General features: G+C 40.1%; 1 protein-coding gene across 2 annotated transcripts in view; it reads left to right on the forward strand.

The window, feature by feature from the left end:
- Window positions 1-18,479, forward strand: part of PAX3 (paired box 3) — a 98,407-nt gene extending 79,928 nt beyond the window's left edge. For both annotated transcript variants that reach the window (XM_066279687.1, XM_066279688.1), the window contains exons 8-9: window positions 16,242-16,488; window positions 16,983-18,479. In XM_066279687.1, coding sequence (XP_066135784.1) covers window positions 16,242-16,488; window positions 16,983-17,017 — 282 coding nt within the window. In that variant the 3' untranslated portion in view covers window positions 17,018-18,479. The remainder of the gene's footprint in view (window positions 1-16,241; window positions 16,489-16,982) is intronic.
- The last annotated feature ends 2,050 nt before the right edge of the window (window positions 18,480-20,529 follow it).

Raw genomic sequence — 20,529 nt, forward strand, 5'->3', positions numbered from 1 at the left:
GGGTTTTTTTTTTATAAGTGTCTCACCGTGTATGTTCTAATAAGTACATTTTATTGTATTATATACATGTTACAAAAGTGGGATTATTAGCACTTGATCTTGAAACTGTTAATCCTTGATTTTCAAGAAGCCTGGCTGTGCGTCCAGTGTTGGCGGTAGGGTGGGAAACATGCCAATGTCAGGCAATGGAAAATTCCACAGGCAACTTTTCCTGTATTTCTTTACTATGTTTGTACATATTATGTTCATTTTTTCCTTAAGACATTGCAAATATCCAGGATATTTTGCATTGCTATCGTACATTTCTGGCTCAAACCACCAGCAAGAATCCATGTTGTCCTCATTCTGGTAGCATCCCCAAAGAGTTAGAAAAGAAACAAATCACACGAAGCTTCTCATTTCCTCACACAAAAGTGAAGGATGAAAGACAGTGAGTGAATCCGTAAGTATTTTTGCCAAACATCACTACAAAATGAGAGAGTAGAACACTTGGGAATTAGAACTCAGATTTCTATAGCTTTTGGGATTCATCACTTTTTTGGGAATGCTTCTATTCAAGCAAGAGGTGGGGGTACCTTACTTTTGATTGTCTGGCTTTGCTGGAAAATAGTATGAAGAAAATTTGAAGAAAAGAGCCCACATCAAACAGCCTGCTTTACCTGTAAACTTACATAGAGAAAAGGTGGTGACTCTAGTGTAACTGCTTGTTTTATAGAACAGCTTATTGTTATGTGGAACCATGTAATATTAAAATGAAACTAACCCTATAATTCCCATTTCTCCTTTTCCTTTCACAATTTCACTTCCTCTGCCTCTGTCTGGACATCTGAAACACAGACACATCAACTGAGCCTCAGAGACATGTGTTCTGACAGTAAAGGAATTGGGACCGGAACCCAAGAGTCTTGGCTTTTGGTCTAGATCATGTCCATTTTAGTCACTTCACAGTTGGATGCAGAGGAAATAGGTTTCATGAAAAATAGAGGCTGAGGCTTGAGTCATATTTTAAAATTATTCTGTAGAAACTAGTTTTCTAAACAGTTTGGGCTTCTGGGTAATGGACACTTTTGTGCTAATACATTCTTTTACTTTTTTTTTTTTTTTGCTTTATACACTTTTCCCATTAATCTTTTAACTTCTACTAATAATCTGTATGCTTATTGTTGAATATGGAAATATTTTTTAAAGTGTCTTTAGAGTAGAAAAATAATTATTCTGGGCAACCACTGTTAATATTTTTGCCTATTTTGGATCTTATGATTTTTTAAAAAATATACCAGAGATGGTATAACTTTGCAACTTGTCTTTTCTCTATCTTTACATTTCATCACAGGCCTTTCTCCGCCTATTAATTTAAATTGAGTCAAAACTAAAGTTAAGTTATTATGATCAACATCGTAAATCTCTTCAGTGGAGGCTATCTGATATGTGAAAAGTATTTTTGCATTTTATTTGACATTTTTCCCAATTGAAACTGATAGATTATTTGCCATTATTTTTTTTTAAAAAATTATTAATATTTTTAATTTTTTTTATTAAGTGAGAATCAGGGAAACAGACAGACTCCCCTCATGCGCCCCAACCAGAATCCACCCGGCAACCCCCGTCTGGGGCTGATGTTCTGCCCGTCTGGGGCTGCTGCTCTGTTGCTCTGCAACCAATCTATTTTAGAACCCAAGGCAAGGCCATGAGCCATCCTCAGCACCGGGGTCCAACATGCTTGAACCATTCCAGCCATGGCTGGGGAAGGGGACAAGAGGAGGGGTGGAGAAGCAGATGATCACTTCTCCTGTGTGCCTGTGCCCTGACTGGGAATCGAACCTGGGGCTTCTACACGCCGGGCCAATGCTCGATTGCTGAATCAACCGGTCAGGGCCGATTATTTGCCATTCAAACTCGAAATTCATGAGTTAGAACGTGTGCAGACTTGTACAATGGGCCTTCCAGGTTTTGGTCTAGGAATTAAGAGACACCATGACTGACACATCATTTCTCTCTGTGTTTGGACTGTATGGCCTTTCTGTGGGGGTTCCTAACACAGCTGCCCCCTCAGCAAAGATTCTTTTAAAGCTTGAAATCAAAGTCATTAGCCGAATTACGTTTGTTAGATGCCCTCAGTCCTTCTCTCGGGGAAGGTCTCAGCTTCGAGAGAGAGGGGTTCGTGAAGCAGGGCCTCAGGAAGGTCACACCTGTTCGGCTGCTGAGACTGGAGCCGCAATGGACTGTCATGACCGTATGACATTATAAATCTCGGAATCCTGGCAAAAATTCTTAGAAACTTTGTTCCTATCTTTGCTCAAGTTCTGAAAGGGAATCAGTAGCTATCTCCAAGGAATAGTCCCACTTAACTTACGAAAAAACTGAGGCCAGTGCACACAATTATGGAAACGACAGGAGAGTTCTTGCTGGATCTGAGAGCCAAACCTCTCTCTCTTCCGGTTGTTACTGATTCTTCTATACACAGAAACTAGGCACTTCACTTGCTGAGAATGCCCAATATCCTGGAAAGTTCTCCATGGGCTCTGGCACTGATACGCAACCTGGATTTCCTGTAGGCGTGGCTGAAAGCTTTCATAATTGGAGGGTTTGGCTTCCCCTCCCCTCAAAGACTGGAAGTGTCAGGGAATTTGAGGCGAGAGAGAGTCTCAGTGATGGGTAAGGAAGAGGGTAGGCTAATGGCTTCAACGTTTTCTCCTGTCTCTGAATTGTGTTCCGTTTGAACTACATAACCCTTTTAGGAGATGGGGTTTCTACAATGAATGACAAAAACACCCTATGAGAGGAAAACCATTCAGCTCTAGAGAGCAATGCCCCGGACCCCCCTGGCAGTAGCTGCCTGTTTTGGAAAGGTAACGTCCTCTTGGTGTGAGACGAGAGAGAATGAACACAGGGAGCCCAGATAGAATGTCACCAGCACCTTCCTCCTTGTGCAGGAGAAAAGAAGGAAAGTTGACTTGGACTGCGGAATGCCAAAGAAATATTACCAGACTCTCAAGACGTGAGACTAATTTACATGTTCTTCTAATTAATGTTCTTTGGGAGAGACACAACCCTCAGACTCCCCTACCCCCAAATTCACGCAGCCAAACCCAACACGCAAGCCCTATTACATGAACAACCTTTTTATCATTTCACGCCCCACACCCACACAACTTCCACAAACTCCACAGTTTTCGGTGACAGCTTCTAATGATTTCTTGAGTGACATACTATATCAGCGGGTTACATGGTTTTTAGGAAGTATTTTTTAAATTGTTATGTAGATTATAAAAAATGGGCCAACTTGGCTGCGTTTAGGGTTCATCAACCATTGCAAATGATTCTTCAAATGTTTTGGGTTTGGTAAAACCTAAAACACATTTTTACCAAGCACTTTTCCTCCTTAATTTTTCAAACTGTGTATTTTAGGGAAAATTTGATCCATATGGTTTTGATTCATTTACTCATATCATTGACATTTTTTTTTTCTTACGGAGCCATTTGATATCCAAGAAGATTTCTGAGCCTTTCTTTAGTTCATTTTAAACCTTTCCCTCCTTAGAAAGCGGAAGTCCTCTTTGCAGCCTCAGCGGCTATAAATTTTGAGGAGTCTCTCAATCCAGCAATACTTAAGAATACATTTGGTATAAAGCTGGATTATTATGAACACATTTTATGTTTAGAGCAGATGGGCAGGTTTTTGTTTCTGGTTTAGGAGTGAAACAAATGACAAAATAAGAAAATAGGCTTCCATTACCAAAAAAAAAAAAAGTTTTGTTTTAGAGAATGTTTAACTGTTATTAATAAATCCCCATGGTAAGAACTATGCTCGGAAGCCGCATTTCAAAGTTAGTCCAGGTCTTGGCTAAGATGTAATTGAATAACCAGTACACCTGTCCTATTTCATGGGTAATCTACTGAGGAAAGAAAGAAAGAAAAAACAGCTCGTAAAGATTTGTGTACCAAGCTTGAACATGCTCTAATGTTTGCTCACCACGCAGCAACTCAAGAACAAAGAGTAGGTCTGCAGACCTCATCAAGTTTATCGACCATTCATCTGTGAAGTCTGGTTGAACCATCACAGCTTTGTCGGGATGAGGCACACAGTCTTGGAAATGAACTCAAGAAAGAGCCGAGAGATCTTTATATATATTAACGTTAATGGCAGAAGACGCCAGGCTCGTCTTTTGTTCTTATTCACATTTCACAAAAGAAAACCTTTAACTCAACCACCCCTCCAGTTGCTTTTAAAGAATAATATTGAAATCGAGATTATTAGTGTGTAATGTATGTAAATTGCATATTTGGTGTCAGCTACGCTGATTAGGCAGCTTCTCCATTTCATGCATATATGTATTAGACTCTTGTGGTTCCATCTCCAATTAGATTTCAATTGCGCAGCACAGTTTCTTTTGACAAACATTTGTTAATCCTGAAACTTATTAGGGAGAAGCATTTAAGTGTTAATATGTGTACACAAAACTCGAGGCTGCTTTTGATTTTGCTTGTCTTTTTTTTGGACCACAGTGTTTGCAATTATCTCAAATACTTTAGCTGCAGGCAAGATGGTGGTTCTTTGTTCATGGAAGGTGTAAGGGCTCGCTATGTGTCAGCTTGTTAGGTGGAAGGGGCATAGTCACTAAGAGTGGATGTGATGGATACTTTTTGGTTTCATATCGAGAGACAATCTTTTTCACTGTGGCCTGGTCATTCCTTGACCTTCTCTTATGTTGTTGGAACACATAAGAACAGTAAGATTTTCCCTGGTAGCAAAGCCAGCTTCTGGACATTTTGGGACATGCATCCAGAAGCCACTGGATACCAGGTCAAGGGCTTTGTCCATTTCACACACAAGTCACAGGTCTTGTGCCTTCAGCCTACTTTTATCCCTGTGCAGAACCCGACAAGTAGGTGGCCTGCCACCAGCCATTTCTCATTAGAGCCACTTCCTTTTCTTTACACTTTCCAGAAATTCATCTGTGGAAGTAAAAAGAGTGATTTTTTATTTAATTTTAAAAATTTATTTTAGAGAAAAAGAGAGAGAGAGAAAAAGAGAGAGAGAGAGAGAGAGAGAGAGAGAAATATCTGTCATTCTATTTATTTATGCATTCATTGGCTGACTCTTGGATGTGCCCTGACCGGGAATCCAACCCACAACCTTGGCTTATCAGGACGACTCTGTACCCAACTGAGCTAACTGGCCAGGGCTTAAAAAGAAGCGATCTTGATTAAAGGGATTGGAGAGGTGTCCAACAAAGCTTGGATAGAGAGACATTCTGTCCAACAATGGGAAGCCTTTCCAAAGTTTCAGTCTTTCTGTTTCATTTCTAAAGTAGTTCATGAGCTCAAAAATCAGGGCTGCCGATGCTCGTCATGTTCACGAAGGCTCAGGGATGTTTATGACCATAAACGGGCTCATTTCAGCGACACCGAAATAACCATTGGCCATTTGTGCGTTTCCATTCTGCCATGTTAGGTTTTTAGATGTTCTCTCTGCGGTGAAAACATGGCTGTTAATCCATTTGTTGAACCGATGCAGACTGTAATTGACTTGGTGCCATTGGTTTTTCCCCAAAGGCTGTGGTTGCTACCCTTTCAGCATGTGAGGAGAGCCCTGGTTTATGTCAGCTCTAGCCACAGTCTTTTGAGTTAGTTACAGAGTGGAAGAATTGTGAGAGAAGCAACGACTTGGCCAAAATCTCCCTTTTAAAGAGAAGGAGGGAGCAGCAGCAGCTGAAATGAGTCACAAGAAAACCTTTCTTGCTGACTTAATAAAAATTTTTTTTTGATGTCTGCTGAATTGCTTTAAATAGAAATTCCGTCATCTACTTTCCCCTGTACATTAGACAAATCGAAAGCAACAACCCTATCGTTTTTAGGTCCTCTTGAATTCCTTTAGCCATTGAGGAGAAAAAAAATTGAGTGTAATTGCTCGGTCTATAGCTAAACTACTAGAATAAAAGTTTTTCTTTGTACTCAATCACACACGGTAAAGCTGTGCTGGATTCTAGTGGTCTGAATCAACCCTTTATATGGGGTTGGAATGCTATGTAAAGCTTTTAATTTATTACTGCATTTGCAAGACGGCGATATCTACAGAAATCTGAATACTTGCATATTTATTCCATTAGGGGCTGAATGTGTACTTTGTACTGCAGATGCAGAAGACTGGATTCAGTCATTAGTTGTGTACTATTTTTGTTGTTGTTTTTCCCCCTGTAAAGAATCTCTCTGTGCAAAATAGTCTGGGTTTCATCAGAGGCGTATATTCTATAATGTACGGAATAATATTTAAAAATTACTCTTGCCATTTTACTAGAGTTCAGCAAAACTAGAATTTCGAAGATAAGTGTGTGATTGCTATTGTCCCTGCTGATCAATGGGAAAGGCAAATTGGGAGACCCTTGGCAATTGTGCTCTATGTAGACATCAAGTGTATAATCACAGGGTAGCATTGCTACCTTGAAGGGACTATTTCTTTTTTTTTTAATATTTTTTTTATTTTTTATTTTTTTTATTTTATTTATTCATTTTTAGAGAGGAGAGAGACAGAGGAGAGAGAGAGACAGAGAGAGAGAGAAAGGGGAGGAGCTGGAAGCATCAACTCCCATATGTGCCTTGACCAGGCAAGCCCAGGGTTTCGAACCGGCGACCTCAGCATTTCCAGGTCGACGCTTTATCCACTGCACCACCACAGGTCAGGCTTGAAGGGACTATTTCTTAGCTGTGAGGTGACAGTGCAGCTAGTCCTCGATGCTGAACTAACAAAGGAGGTAGACATTATTTAAAGAAATCATTATCTTTTTTTTTCCTGAAAAAATACTGTCTCATTTTATGCAGGTTGCATTAAAAAAGTTGAATTAAATATCCATTTCCCCCTTTGACTGTGAGTTTCTAGAAGAATGATAGCAGGTCATTATCATCTCTGAATACCCAGAAATCAGACAACATCTCATAATAAAGGCTTATTGCCCAAAGTGGGCTCCTTGCACAGTGGTTTTGGGGAAAAACAATTCTGAATCAACAGTTTGATAGATGTTACAAATTATATCCCTTCATCTTTCAGTGTCAGTATACACTGGCTTACTAAAGGCTCTGAGCAGGCTTGCAGAATGGAAACGTGTTTGTGTAAGTCGGATTTTCTAACTTAACTTTGGAACCCTTTTGTTGAGTATCAAACTAGAAATTTTGAGGAACATATTCTTGGAATTGCTGAATGAAAGAGCACAGAGGTGGAGACTCAACTCATGACACATTTATTTCTAAAATGGTTCCCTTGATTTTTTCACAAGTGAATGCATCTTTATATGAAATATCTGATATTAGCATCTGCTTCAACACACTGTCATCCCTCTGTATAATAACTTAGCAAGGAAAGAGTAATTTTAAAGAAGAAGCTATAAACTTTTTAATAGTGTTTATTTAGATAAGGCAGACAAGGAGGTAAAGGAAAGAAAGAGAATTCCTGTGTAGTGGATTGAATTGTTTGCAGTGTGGGTGTAACTCATCCATCTGAACAAGGAGTCCCAAGGTCAAAGGCACTAGACACAAATACTAACCAGACCCTTACTAGCTGTGTGTATTCAGACAAGTTGCTTAAACTATCTTAGCTTCTCTTTCATCTTCTTGTTAGTCTTGGAAGATACTAAAAAAAGAATTGTCTTATAGAGTGATGCTAAGAAATACAGTAACTAGAAAGTTTAAATGCTTTTCAATAAAGTAATAATATTATTATTTCATTTTTTTTACTTAAAAATGTATGAACCTGTGGCAAAAAATATATACTTTTGTTTGTCCTTGACAACGAGCAAATGTGGAAACTGAGTAATAGCAAAGAAAGACAGTTTCTTGGTGTATTTCTGAAGTACTTTTAGGTACTATTCCACTGAGACATATCAAAGAACTAAGGACTTATATTGGTATGCATTCAAAATGCAATCATTGTAATATGCCTGTGATATGATAGTCCCCAAAATATGATGTATAGAAATTGGTTTTGTCTGAGTAAGTCAGATCACAATAACATGAGACTCCACTACAGTGAACACAAGAGTCAACAGTTCTTTCATTCCATGAGGCTGAGTGTGGAGAGGAGAGAGTTTTATCCCATTGTTTTCCTTTTTTTTTACTCTTGTTTTCATTTATTGAAATACAATATCATTTATATTGAATGCATTTTAAAAAAATACACAGTCCACCTTTTATAATATTAGATACTGGATAAACTAGAAGCATTCTACTTACTTACCTCAATGGCAGGAGACTCAGATGAATTTCTCACCAGCAAAGGTTAAAAGGAGCTAAAACAATAGGTACGGTAGAAAGGTTTTAGTAGGTAAGGGACACTCTAAGTAATTTTGAGTTAATTGATTGGGAAGCATTCTTTTAATCACTGAATCACGGAGACTCCATTTCATCTGATCTGTAGAAGCAGACTTAGTTTCTGTAGATGAGAGACCTGTGTAAGTGGCCTTCCTGTCTGTAGCCAGCCTACATGAAGTTGCCTGTGCAATGGGAGGCATAGCCACTGCCTAATTTATGATCAAGGACACAAGTACATTTTCAAGTGAAAAAGCAACCCAACATCTTCATTAGTTCTGTGCCCCTGGAACTGGGTAAGGAAAGGAATTAAGGTGGATAAGATTTTAGCTTAGTGGCATTGTAGCTTCCGGTTCCCAGAAGACTGTATGCTCAGGTGTTAACACAAATCTGTCCAGTGGCTGCACATTTCCCTGCATCTGCAACGCATGCTTATTCTTCCTGGTGAAACCAACCAGAATACATTTCCTAAGGGACAGGTTTGTTCTCGGCATCTACTCATTAAATCAGTATCACTTGGTCTGTTCAGTTGGCTCTTTTCACTATCCTAAGGAAGTACCTTCCTTCACCTGAAGAGAAGGAAAGAGATGCTTCTTTTCTATAATCTTCAGGCATTTAGTAGGTGGAATCTGATGACTATGACTTTGGGCAGTCACAGACATATTTGCCTCCTTTCCACATAGTCTAGAAGAAAGAAGAAGTCTTCTTGTTGAGCTGGGCAACTGGTTTCCTCCCTTAGTAGTCTGGACTATCTGCCCTCCGGGTCGTGAGGGTTTTGAGTGAAAGGGAAATTTCAGTGGAGTGGGAACACAGTGGAGCCTAATATCCCTTTGGCTCAGAGGGGCCGAGTTGAGTCCTTTCTTTCTATTTATTTATTTTTATTTTTTTGTATTTTTTGAAGGTGGAAATGGGAGGCAGTCAGACAGACTCCCGCATGTGCCCAACTGGGATCTACCCGGCATGCCCACCAGGGGGCAATGCTCTGCCCATCTGGGGCATTGCTCTGTTGTAACCAGAGCCGTTCTAGTGCCTGAGGCAGAGGCCATAGAGCCATCCCCAGCGCCTGGGCCAACTTTGCTCCAATGGAGCCTTGGCTGCGGGAGGGGAAGAGAGAGAGAGGAAGGAGAGGGGGAGGGGTGGAGAAGCAGATGGGTGCTTCTCCTGTGTGCCTTGCCAGGAATCGAACCTAGGACTCTTGCCGACGCTCTACCACTGAGCCAACCGGCTAGGGCTGAGTCCTTTCTTTCTAAAAGGGAACTTGAATTTCTAGTTCATGACAAGGTCTATTTATTTATTTATTTATTTGTGAATCTCAGACAGAGCTGGGCAGTTAAGGTTCAGCAAGATTTGTGTTTATGAATGGTCATCTCGGGGAATGAATCCCTCATATCCTTGAATGCAGGTTTAGTTTATGGGCAATTAGAGATAAAGTTTGAAACGCCATCTCATCGAAGTATTGTGAGATGCCCAAACACAGAACTTTTCCCTTTCCATATTGGGAATTTTAGGCCCCAAAGGGTCAATTAATATTTAACAAACGTGTCCTGAAGTTGTCATGAAATTAAACCAAGATATATGTTTGATTTTCCACAGTCATGTTTTCAGACAGGTTTTTGAAACGATGATAGGTTTGAGTGCTACCCTTTCAGAGGGCTACTGTGGTGGGGAGAAATGTCCTGAGCTGAGAGGAGTTAACAGCAGGTAATGCCATTCCTCCCAGAAAGAGTTTGAGACTCTGTATGCTAAGTGATGAATGAGGGTGTCTGACCCACATCTGTTTTACATTAGAATGGAACATTGCCCTGACATCGTTAGGAGCATTTGTCAAGATTCCCTGGACAGAGCTTCTGTAAATTACATGCTGCAAATGTGTCAGGGTCAGATAAGAGGGTATCATTAACTCCTGCAAGTTTACTCAGGGCTCTGTCAGCCCATCTCTGTATGCTAACAGCCAACAATTTTCCTGGAGCCGTTTTGTTATATTTTTCATTCATAGAAGAAAAAAGTCTATGGATGCTGTACCCCCACCCCCCCAATATCGCACATGTTCTTTTCTCATAAATCATATTAATTGTAGACATGGTCACAAAGCATATTAAATGCAGGCATGCGTAAATGAATTAAAACATATGAGAATTTTATTACGGCCCATGGTGGGTCTAACATAGTCATATACCAAATGTATTAACTGCCATACTTTTTCATTTAGGTGGAATAAGCTTTTTCTTAATGGGCTTTATTTTATTGATAATAGATGGATGTAATTGTTCATTATTAGCTAGAAGTAAATTATGCATACTATGTATATGTATTGGTATGCACATATATCCAGATATGCATTTTGTGAACTTTGTCTTCTAGGCTAATTCTTTGCCTTGAGTTCTATTTGAGGCATCAGTCCCTAAGGAATATTGCTACCCATTGAACAGTTTAGCTCTGGTGTGAAATAGATATTCTAAAGAATTGGTAAAATAGGAGTGATTCTGTAATCGGTCGCAGGACTGGTGGTGAAAGCATGAGTTCCTTAGTTTAATTGAGACAGTACTTACTGTGCTCTTCACGAATACAACTCGAAAACATGTGCAGCATCTGAACCACACTTGTCTGGTCCTCACACTCTTTTCAGCATGAATTAAACATGGCTACTTGTAAAATGTGAGCTAATGATTAAAATAAGAAGAAAATAAGGGTGTATTTAGCTGGACATTTTCTAGACACTGGGTCTCTCTCTGGTTAGGTAAAGGTCAGCCCTGCCCTTCCCATAACTTGGGTCTGGGTGAGAAGGTCACCATACTTACCTTCAGAGAAACTTCTGCCTTCAGGCAACTTCCCTCTTATAGCTTTCAAACAGACAGGGGCAAAAATCTAATTATTAGATGCTAATCAACTGCAGGATAATTCCTAAGGCATTTGAATCTGAAGACAATGTTTTCTGGGAAGTCTCTGCTGTTCAAATATAGGCTTTTCAGCCTCAAAGGTTCAGTCACTGAGATTTAACCACTAGATGACTTCAGTAGTGCTCATATGACAAAAATCCTTTGGATAAACACTCATATATATATATATTCCGGAAATAATTATATTCAAATAAAAACATATATAGTCAGTAAACTTTTGAGGGATGAGTAGAAGTTTTTGAAATAACCCTTTATATCATACAAAGCTGTAATTCACAGTGATCTTCTGAAAAGCGATTAAATGTATTTTGTTAAATGTTAAATCAGAAGAACACCTGGTGATTTAACAACAACACAAAATAAGGGCATAAACCAGGATTTCTGCTAACAAAAAAAAAAAAAAAAAAGAAGTGTTTTGATGTACACTGTAATTTGTTAAATCGTTTTTAGATTTCTAAAAAACTCAGAGCACTTTGAACCGATGGCAAGACCATCATGCTTATGACAATACAAATATTTTCCAGACACATTGTTTAAATGTGAATCTTAGTTTAGCCTGTAGGTTTAGTCTTTTATATTTAATCTTCACAATAAGAAAATTAATGCAATAGAAATACGGCATGAAGCAATTGTAAAGAGTAAGCTTTTCCTGAACCATATAATCTTTCAATCAAGATATAAACAACCTATTTGGAATTTTGAAATTTAAGAAGAAGTTGAAGGAAGTCTTCAGAAAATGTCTCTAATAATATGAATGACTAAAGAATTGGCTGGGTTAGCTGATGATTCTAAGGCTTTGAATTTGTTTATGAAGGTTATCCATAAAGCAATTTATAAACGTTGTCTGGGAACTGTTTTTGGAGGTAACAATTTAGAAATATACTTCATAGATTTTTTTTTTTCAGGCACCTCACCTAAAAGTTGTACTCAAGCAAAAATAAAAACTAAGTTCTTGTCCACTTTCCTTTCTTAAAGGACAGGACAAATATTTTCATTAAAAGACAACTCTTTTCCTTGCCTCGTATCTCCTAGATACATTTGGCATTTAATAATGTGCTCAGTGTTCCATGGACAGAATTGAGTAGCCCTGAGTTTGTTTTTGTTTTTCCTTTGAAAGAGTTGGTGGAAGTCAGGCAATTGTGTTCCTCCCACCCCCAAATTTTAAAAAAATCAGGCCAAATGCCATCCCCATAGCAGAAATAACTTACTAATGGTTTATGAAGGAAAAAGAAATATACTTTGCAACAAATTAAGATTTTATTTTATGTTTTGAATGACAATATCTCTAGGAAAAACGTATACAGAAGAAATCGTGACAGTATTTTAAAAGAGAAAATATGACTGGAAGACGTTTCATAAACCGATTGGGGGAGTTTTAAGAAGTTCGCTTACCAACTTCTTTGTGTAGCAGAAAAAACTATTCATAGCTGCCCTGGAGCCACACGAAATACAAAGTAGTTTTTAAAGAAATGGACGTAAAAGTGTAATGGGACCCATCCATAGAGATTTGAGGTTTTAAATTATGTTAGGGAAAAGTAATGCATTTTGCACTTACATATTCCCTATTTTTTCCAACAGAGATTTCACTTTTAATTTTAAAATTACGAGTTATTAAAAGAGGCAGATTTCTCTTTCAATCTTGCCGACGTGAAATATTGGAATACAAATTGCATTCGTTGTAATTATTTATTAATTTCAATTTCAGACCAAATGTAGAAAAATAACAGTGCGTCTTTCCCCGTCCTCATACAATTCCTGAGAAACCAGTCACGGCTACAATACGTGACGATCACTGTGGACATAAGAGTTTGTGGGAGAATGTCTATTTCTTGGGCTCTACTGGGGAAGTCAGTGGGACCAAAGATAATTGCTCCCTGGTCCTCTTAATTTCCTCACATTAGCCATTGCAAGTTTCGGACTGCTGAGCTAAGAGCTATTGCTAAAGAAGGAGCTGTCACTGGCTTCCCATGTGTGACAAGTGGCAATACTGACAGGGGGACCCAACAAGCAGCTCTTCTGCTTTGCTCACCCAGCAGCCGTCCTTTCTGATTGGGTCATACTCCCGGATGTCTTAAAGACGCTGTGCCCTGGAATCTTCCTATCACCCTAGAATATGGCCCTAGCAGATATCTCCATCCTCCAATAGATTATATTTCAAGGACTTAGATGTAAATCCTGTCTTGGCTTGGCATTTTTTTTTTCTAATTCAGCAACTGCAAAAAGTTGCCCCGCAAACATCTTAAGCTGAATTTTGCTTATAGGAAGGATTCATTTCTCCTCTTTAAGAATCTTCATGGTTTTTTCCCCCCATGGTCAAAGTTATTGCTGCCTTCAAAGTTATGCAAACAAGAAATGTATGGCAGAGGATTAAAGAAAAAGTTTATCACAAAAATGTACATATAGCTCATGGGAGAGTGTGCATGTTCTGAATAAAATTCTGCTTTTACTTTCCAAATATAACTGTATGTAGAGTATTCCATTTCTTCCTTAAAGTGAGATCCCGTTAACTGAGTTTCAAGAATGTATATCTTCATGAAAGATGATATTAATTTAAAATATGTTTTCTTTTTATCTAGTGCCACTAGATAATTTTCTTCTCTAGATTGATAGTTACAAATTTCTCTATGCTTTTATTCCCCGTATTACTTAGCACAGCTCATTTATAGCAAAATATTTGTACCATGTGTCATTATCTCCCTTTTATTATTAGAGAAAAAAATCACATTTTTAAATATTTTAATTTTCCCTATGTATTCTTGCCCGTTGGGCAAGAGGAGGTACTTCTGGTTTAAAAAGAGTACATTTGGCATCGAACATCTTCTGATTTAAAGACTCTTTTTTTTCTAATAGATATACATAATTTTGTCTTGAAATAAAAGATTTAATAAATTAGTATATCAATTGAAACCTATGAATTTTCCAAGGGTGCACCGTAGAATTATATATATAAGCTTAAAGTAAGGCAAAAAAAGAAAAAAAAAACACATGTAGTTGGAAGAACATTTAGGAAATAACTTTAATGCATTCTAAGTTATGTTCAACCTTTTAAAATGAGAAAATAAAGTACATAACTTGCTATAAACTGATAAACTGTTGGGTAGGTCCCCTGAGAGAGTCACAGGTGCTGGTGGCTTTCTATTCTACGGGAGCTCTGAATCCTTACTGCTTCCTAGTTTATTTTGTGATTTTCATTTCCCCCCCAATCGCCAATAAAACAAAACTGTGTTCTGTTACATATGATGGTTTTTCAGAATATACATTATTTTTAGAGCTTTTTATAAAGATATTTCACCATGGAGGTCAAGAAAATCTAAGAATGGCTTTAATAGTCGAATATTACGACAAAAAAAGTGGAGACGGGTCAACTCACAGAAGATGATTCTTCCCTTTCTTTCTCTCTCTCTCTCCTCTCTTGGGGCTCACTGAAGCTGGGTCAGTTTAAAGCCTTATTTCCAGAAGATTTTGTTTAGCTGGGAGGATTATGCAAACCCTTCCCGAAGGGGATTGTGGCCTCCTTGTTTTTTTGGAATCGAATTTCCGATGCTTTCTGGGATGCAAGTCTAGTCTCTCCCTCCTGCTTACTGGAACCCCCAGATCCCGGCGGTCTGAATCTCCTTGGAGGCTCCCGAGGCCCCGAGGCAGGCATTGGGTTTCATGGCTACCCCTCCTCCTGCTCTTCTGTGTGCACTTGAGGCTTCCCTTCCTTCAAACCCTGTAACACACACACGGGACTATTATGGCCCCACGGTGCCCTCGTGGGCCCCCGGTTTGCATCCTGTGCAAGCAGGTGCTATTTGGTTAGCACATGGTTAGCACTTCCCCCGGCAGTGAATGTTTTCCACAGTTGCTCTTTGAGCCCCTGCCACTGAATTGTATGAACTTGAGAAAAATCACTTCCTCACTCGTGTGACAGGTTTCCAGCTGCAAAATTAATTATCCACTTACTTCTGAAACAGGGTGTCGTAAGGGTCAGCGAGCTTGAGTTTGTGAAACGTTGCCCGTGCTAATCTGGAAGTGGTTCCGTGATCACAGTTCTGTTTTTCTTTCAAAGTTCTCTTGCTCTTTAGGGCTCTTTACAAAACGGAATGGACTTTTTTTTTTTTTTTAAAATAACGTGTTTGCATTTCATTCCAGGCTTTTCTTTCCATTTAACACTTAGTCATATGAAATGTTAGTTCGGAGAAGAAGTGGAAGAATAAAGCAACGGAAACAGTTTCTTGGAGAATCACTTGTCATGAATGACTTAATTAATTTGTTCGTTTGTTCGTTCGTTTATTCCCCAATAGGTGCTAAGCACTCTGTTAGGTGCTGGGCATGTAAAGGTCAGTTGATCATTCGGTCATTCCCCTCAAATCTCTCGTAAGTCAGTGTAGGTGACAGAAGCAATGAATACAGGGGAAGAGGAGGGAGAGAGGTACAAGAGCATCAGGAACGAAGCAGTTATTTCCAGTTACTGAAGGACGCCCGAGAGAGAGAGGAACTTTTTCGAGAGGGAACACTTTGGAAAAAAACCCCAAAAACCCAACAACACAGAGATCTCAAAATGCAGGAAAAGAATTTTATTTGAATTCATTTGACTTTTGGAAAAAATAAGCAAAAGCCTGTTTAAAATCACACGTGAAACAGATGTAATAGATGAGTAGACATTATTCTCTGTGAAGATGTAATTTCTTCCTCGCTCAGTCCCTGCATCCCTGTGTCCATGTGTCCCTTCTTCCTGTCTCCTTCTTTGAAACCCTGGTATGATCACGAAGTGCATGTGGTATCTCTCCCTTTTTGCCCTCCTTTTCCTTCTTTCTTATTCTTTTCCCTTCCTCCCCCTATCCCCTTCCCTTTCCTTTTTTCTGAAACTGCAGTCAGATGTTATCATTGACCATGATGTCATATCCCTGCTGCTTGGAATCGAGGTCACTGACTTATGGACAGTTCTGTAACAGATTTCCAGAGAAATAAAAATGGGACTTTTCCAGTTATTTTGTCAGCGATAGACTGTGATCTGGTCTTCCTCACATTCTCACATCTTCCTAATCTGCTTGTTTATTTTAGGTAATGGGACTCCTCACCAACCATGGCGGGGTACCCCATCAGCCCCAGACGGATTATGCTCTCTCCCCTCTCACGGGGGGCCTGGAACCTACCACCACGGTGTCGGCCAGCTGCAGTCAGAGACTAGACCACATGAAGAGCTTGGACAGTCTGCCAACCTCTCAGTCTTATTGTCCACCCACCTACAGCACCACGGGCTACAGTATGGACCCTGTCACAGGCTACCAATATGGACAGTATGGACAAAGTAAGCTTTGGACTTTCTAGGGCATATTTACTCCTGGAAGGGTAAAAAAAATTCCAACTCTTCCTTAAGAAAGGGGAGGTGGTGGACAGATTCAGCCTTGTATCCCAGGATCAACTTTGTACAAAGCCCACTGACTGTTCCAGCAAGGACCCGCTTGTGTAATTATTTTCTTAACTGATGTCAACAACATCTTGCGGTTATTAATTGCTGAGATGTGAAACCTGATTGCCACTAGGTAAAACACAAGGGTTGGCCAAAATGAAATAACCCCTGGCATTAGAAACACATGTTCTTAATGAGGTCAGCTCAAGGATCATATGGAGTATAATCCCAAAGACACAGAGTTGTGTCAAACTTGTCTCAGGAATACAAATATTAGTCCCGATCCTTTGATACCACCGTATTAAATACGACATTGTCAGCCTGTGTCTGATTTTGCCCCTTGCCGTGAATTGTCCCGGAATGACCTGAAAGCTGTGTGTGTTTCCCTACAGGTGCCTTTCATTATCTCAAGCCCGATATTGCGTAAGTGGACTGTCCACTTGGAGCTAAAGCTGGCCCTGCTTCCGGTCTCCACAGCTGAGACATGAAGAATCTTCTCAGAAAAAAAATCACCCTTTTGGGGGGCAGTCTCGACAGAAGACAAAGGAGAACGATTGATTTTCTTTCTCCAGTAGTTGGTTTCAAATTAATTTGAACATGCTGGACTAAAGCAGTGGAGAAAAGGAAGACCCAGAACAATAAAGACAAATGCAACATTTTAAGGCAATGATTTAACATGTCTACATATCAAATATCCCAACTCTGTAGTGCTGATGATCAAGGAGCTAAAACATTCCATTTGTGTGTGTGTGCCTGCATGTGTGCGTGTGTGTGTGTGTGTGTGTGTGTGTGTGTGTGAGATTTATCTGGACTGCTTTGGGCAAGCAGAATGTTCTAAAATATAGCCAGAGAATTCTCTTAAGTTAAACATGATTGATGTCCGATGCTGACACTTCTACAACTCTTCAACTGCTCACTTCATGGAGCAGAAACGAACGGAGGAATCCTTGAGTTTTACACACTGGAAATTGATATAAAAATAAATGCCATCGTTTTTAGGAAGTTAGACTAGATGTAAAGGACCTCCTAAATAAATTATTTGTTATCTTATCCTCATTTGTACCTTCAGTTGTTACTAAATGTCCCGGAAGGACACGTCTTGCTAACAGGACACGGGATAACCGGAAGAAAAGCTGGTTTTCTTTCCCAGTGTGGGAGAGGTGTGTGCCATTTTCCCAACTCACGTTCATGTGGAAGCCAACCCAGGCAGGGATGGAGGGGTGGAGAAATGAGGTGCATTCCCACAGCTGCTTCTCAGTGTGCAATACTGTGTACCTCACGGAGGCTTTGGCAACGGCCAGGGTCATAGAAACAGAATCAGAACTATATTTTTGCAGGTGCTTTTATTTTCGCAGCCCATGATGCATTGTGGTCGAATGCTGTGATGCTCGCCATTTGCTGGACAACCAACACCCGCTTGCTCCTTTTGACTAGAGAGCATGTTGGAGAGTAATGCTTTGAACATGACTACGTTTACATTCTTTAATAGGAAAGGCAGGGCAAGAACAGAAATGTCCACGTGGCTCTCATGTATCTTTAAATTATACAATAATATCCACTATTCAGAGATTATAGGAACTGAGGTTTACATACGTTTGTGTGGTGACATTTTAGAATGTCAATAAATTTTTTTTTGAGCTGTAAAGAGGAACAAGAAGGGGTAAGGCAGTGTTATTTATTTCTTTCTGTTCTCGGAACCATGAACGAGGTAGGCACAAATACATTCCCTTTAGAGTCAAGAGCTATGACGTAGTGAGTAGTGAGATTAGACGTAGTACGGAGTTTAGTTCATACATTGGTCTTAGAGGGTGGTGGATGGAGAGAAGTTCTATCTTTGTGTTGCAGCCTCAGCCAACAACAATGTGTTGTAAAAATGTCTTTCATGTAAAAAAGTGCAGTAAATATTTACTATTTATAATGAATAAACAGTTATGAAAACTTGCCCAACACTGCTTTTTTGGGAGGGAACTGGTGAATATAGTATTAATAAAAACTTGGACATGGGAGTCCAACAAAAAATATACTTTACTTCTGATGGTGGCTTTTTGAGTAGATTCTAACCTGGTTAAAAGAAGTTACAGTACCCACAATAGCATTTCCCTGAAGACGCTTGGTTGGACATAATTCTATGGATTGATGTTGGTATTTTCATCGATGTGGAATCTGGACGAAGCCCCTCAGGCCCCCCCCCCCCTCAGTGCTGACACATCCCTTCCATCACTTGGAAGCATGCTTCCCCCCCCAGCACCTGACTGCATCGCCATCTTCAGCTGTCATCTCCACTGACATTTTTTTCTCAAAAACTATTTTATTTATTTTATTTTAGAAGTTTTCTTCACTCTTCATGAAAAACATTACGCCTATTTCATTCATTTTTTCCCTTCCTTCCTCCATTCCCTCCCTCCCTCCCTCCCTTCCTTCCTCCTTCTTTCCTTCCTTCCTTCCTTCCTTCCTTCCTTCCTTCCTTCCTTCCTTCCTTCCTTCCTTCCTTCCTTCCCTTTGACACTTATTTAAATGCTTGTCTATTGAGAGTCTAAATGTGCCATTATTGGTATCTGGCACTGATGATACAGCTGTGCTTAAAACCTAGTGGGTAAGAATGAGGAGTGAACATAAAGTTACCCTAAACCATGAGGACCGTTTTTGATCAGATAAATAATCATGAGATTCTAAGTGTTACTTGTATTGACTTATTTATTTCTGCCAATATCTTGTACGTAACCAATGATGACATTAGCATCCCTCTTTCTCAGAGAAGGAAACTGAAGCATGCATTTCTTACCTGAGATTACCCAGTGGCGGAGCTGGGACCTGAATGCAGGCGACGTGATCCCAGACCCTGTCTTACTTACACTCACACTCCTCCGTGTCCCCAGGTCCAGACTGTTGCGGGAGTACCTTACACAAAGATCTCCGGGAGCAGCGTTCAACTCGGTAGCAAACTTGGCTATAGCCATGCATGGCTATTTAAGTTTAAAACAATTAAAAGTAAATGAAACAAAAAAGTGAGTTCCTCAGTTGCACGAGCCACATCCCAAGTGTGCAACAGCCCAAAGCTCCTATATATAGGACTGGGTAGATAGAGCGCATTCCCATCATCACACAAAGTTCTGTGAGTCGGCGCTGGCTTGAAAAAGCATGTGAATTCAACTTTTAAAAACTCCAAGGACTTGAAATGTATGCAGTAGGTAAAATTTTCCAAACTCTTTAAATGCCTAAGGTCTTTTTAGCTCACACGCTTATTCTTTCAGTCTACTACATTGCCTTTTTTCCTGACAATTATTTCTTCCAAAACTATTATAAGAAAAGGAAAAGAAGGCAGTCCCACTTATTTTTCTTGTCTTGTTTAATCACAGAATCCTGTAAGGCAAGCATTTTTAGCTCCAATTTACAGATGTGTAGACTGAGGTCTACAGTTCATCCATTTGGCCAGGGTTACACATAGCTAGCAGCAGAAGCAGGATTTGACTTCTACTCCAGCTAGCGGCTGAAATTGTTTCTCTTTTTGCCTTTCTAAATGCTGCCTGTGCTATTCACTTCATTATGTCAACCTATCCGCACGCCAAACTCAAAAAAACAGGCATTAAAAACCCCCCGGCCCTGGCCGGTTGGCTCAGTGGTAGAGCGTCGGCCTGGCGTGCAAGAGTTCTGGGTTCGATTCCCGGCCAAGGCACACAGGAGAAGCGCCCATCTGCTTCTCCACCCCACCCCCTCTCCTTCCTCTCTGTCTCTCTCTTCCCCTCCCGCAGCCAAGGCTCCATTGGAGCAAAAGATGGCCCGGGCACTAGGGATGGCTCCTTGGCCTCTGCCCCAAGCGCTGGAAGGCTCTGGTCTCAGCAGAGCGACGCCCCGGAGGGGCAGAGCATTGCCCCCTGGTGGGCAGAGCTTCACCCCTGGTGGGCGTGCCAGGTGGATCCCGGTCTGGCGCATGCAGGAGTC

The sequence above is a fragment of the Saccopteryx bilineata genome, chromosome 5 (assembly GCF_036850765.1).
Source record: "Saccopteryx bilineata isolate mSacBil1 chromosome 5, mSacBil1_pri_phased_curated, whole genome shotgun sequence".
Taxonomy (NCBI): Eukaryota; Metazoa; Chordata; class Mammalia; order Chiroptera; family Emballonuridae; genus Saccopteryx; species Saccopteryx bilineata.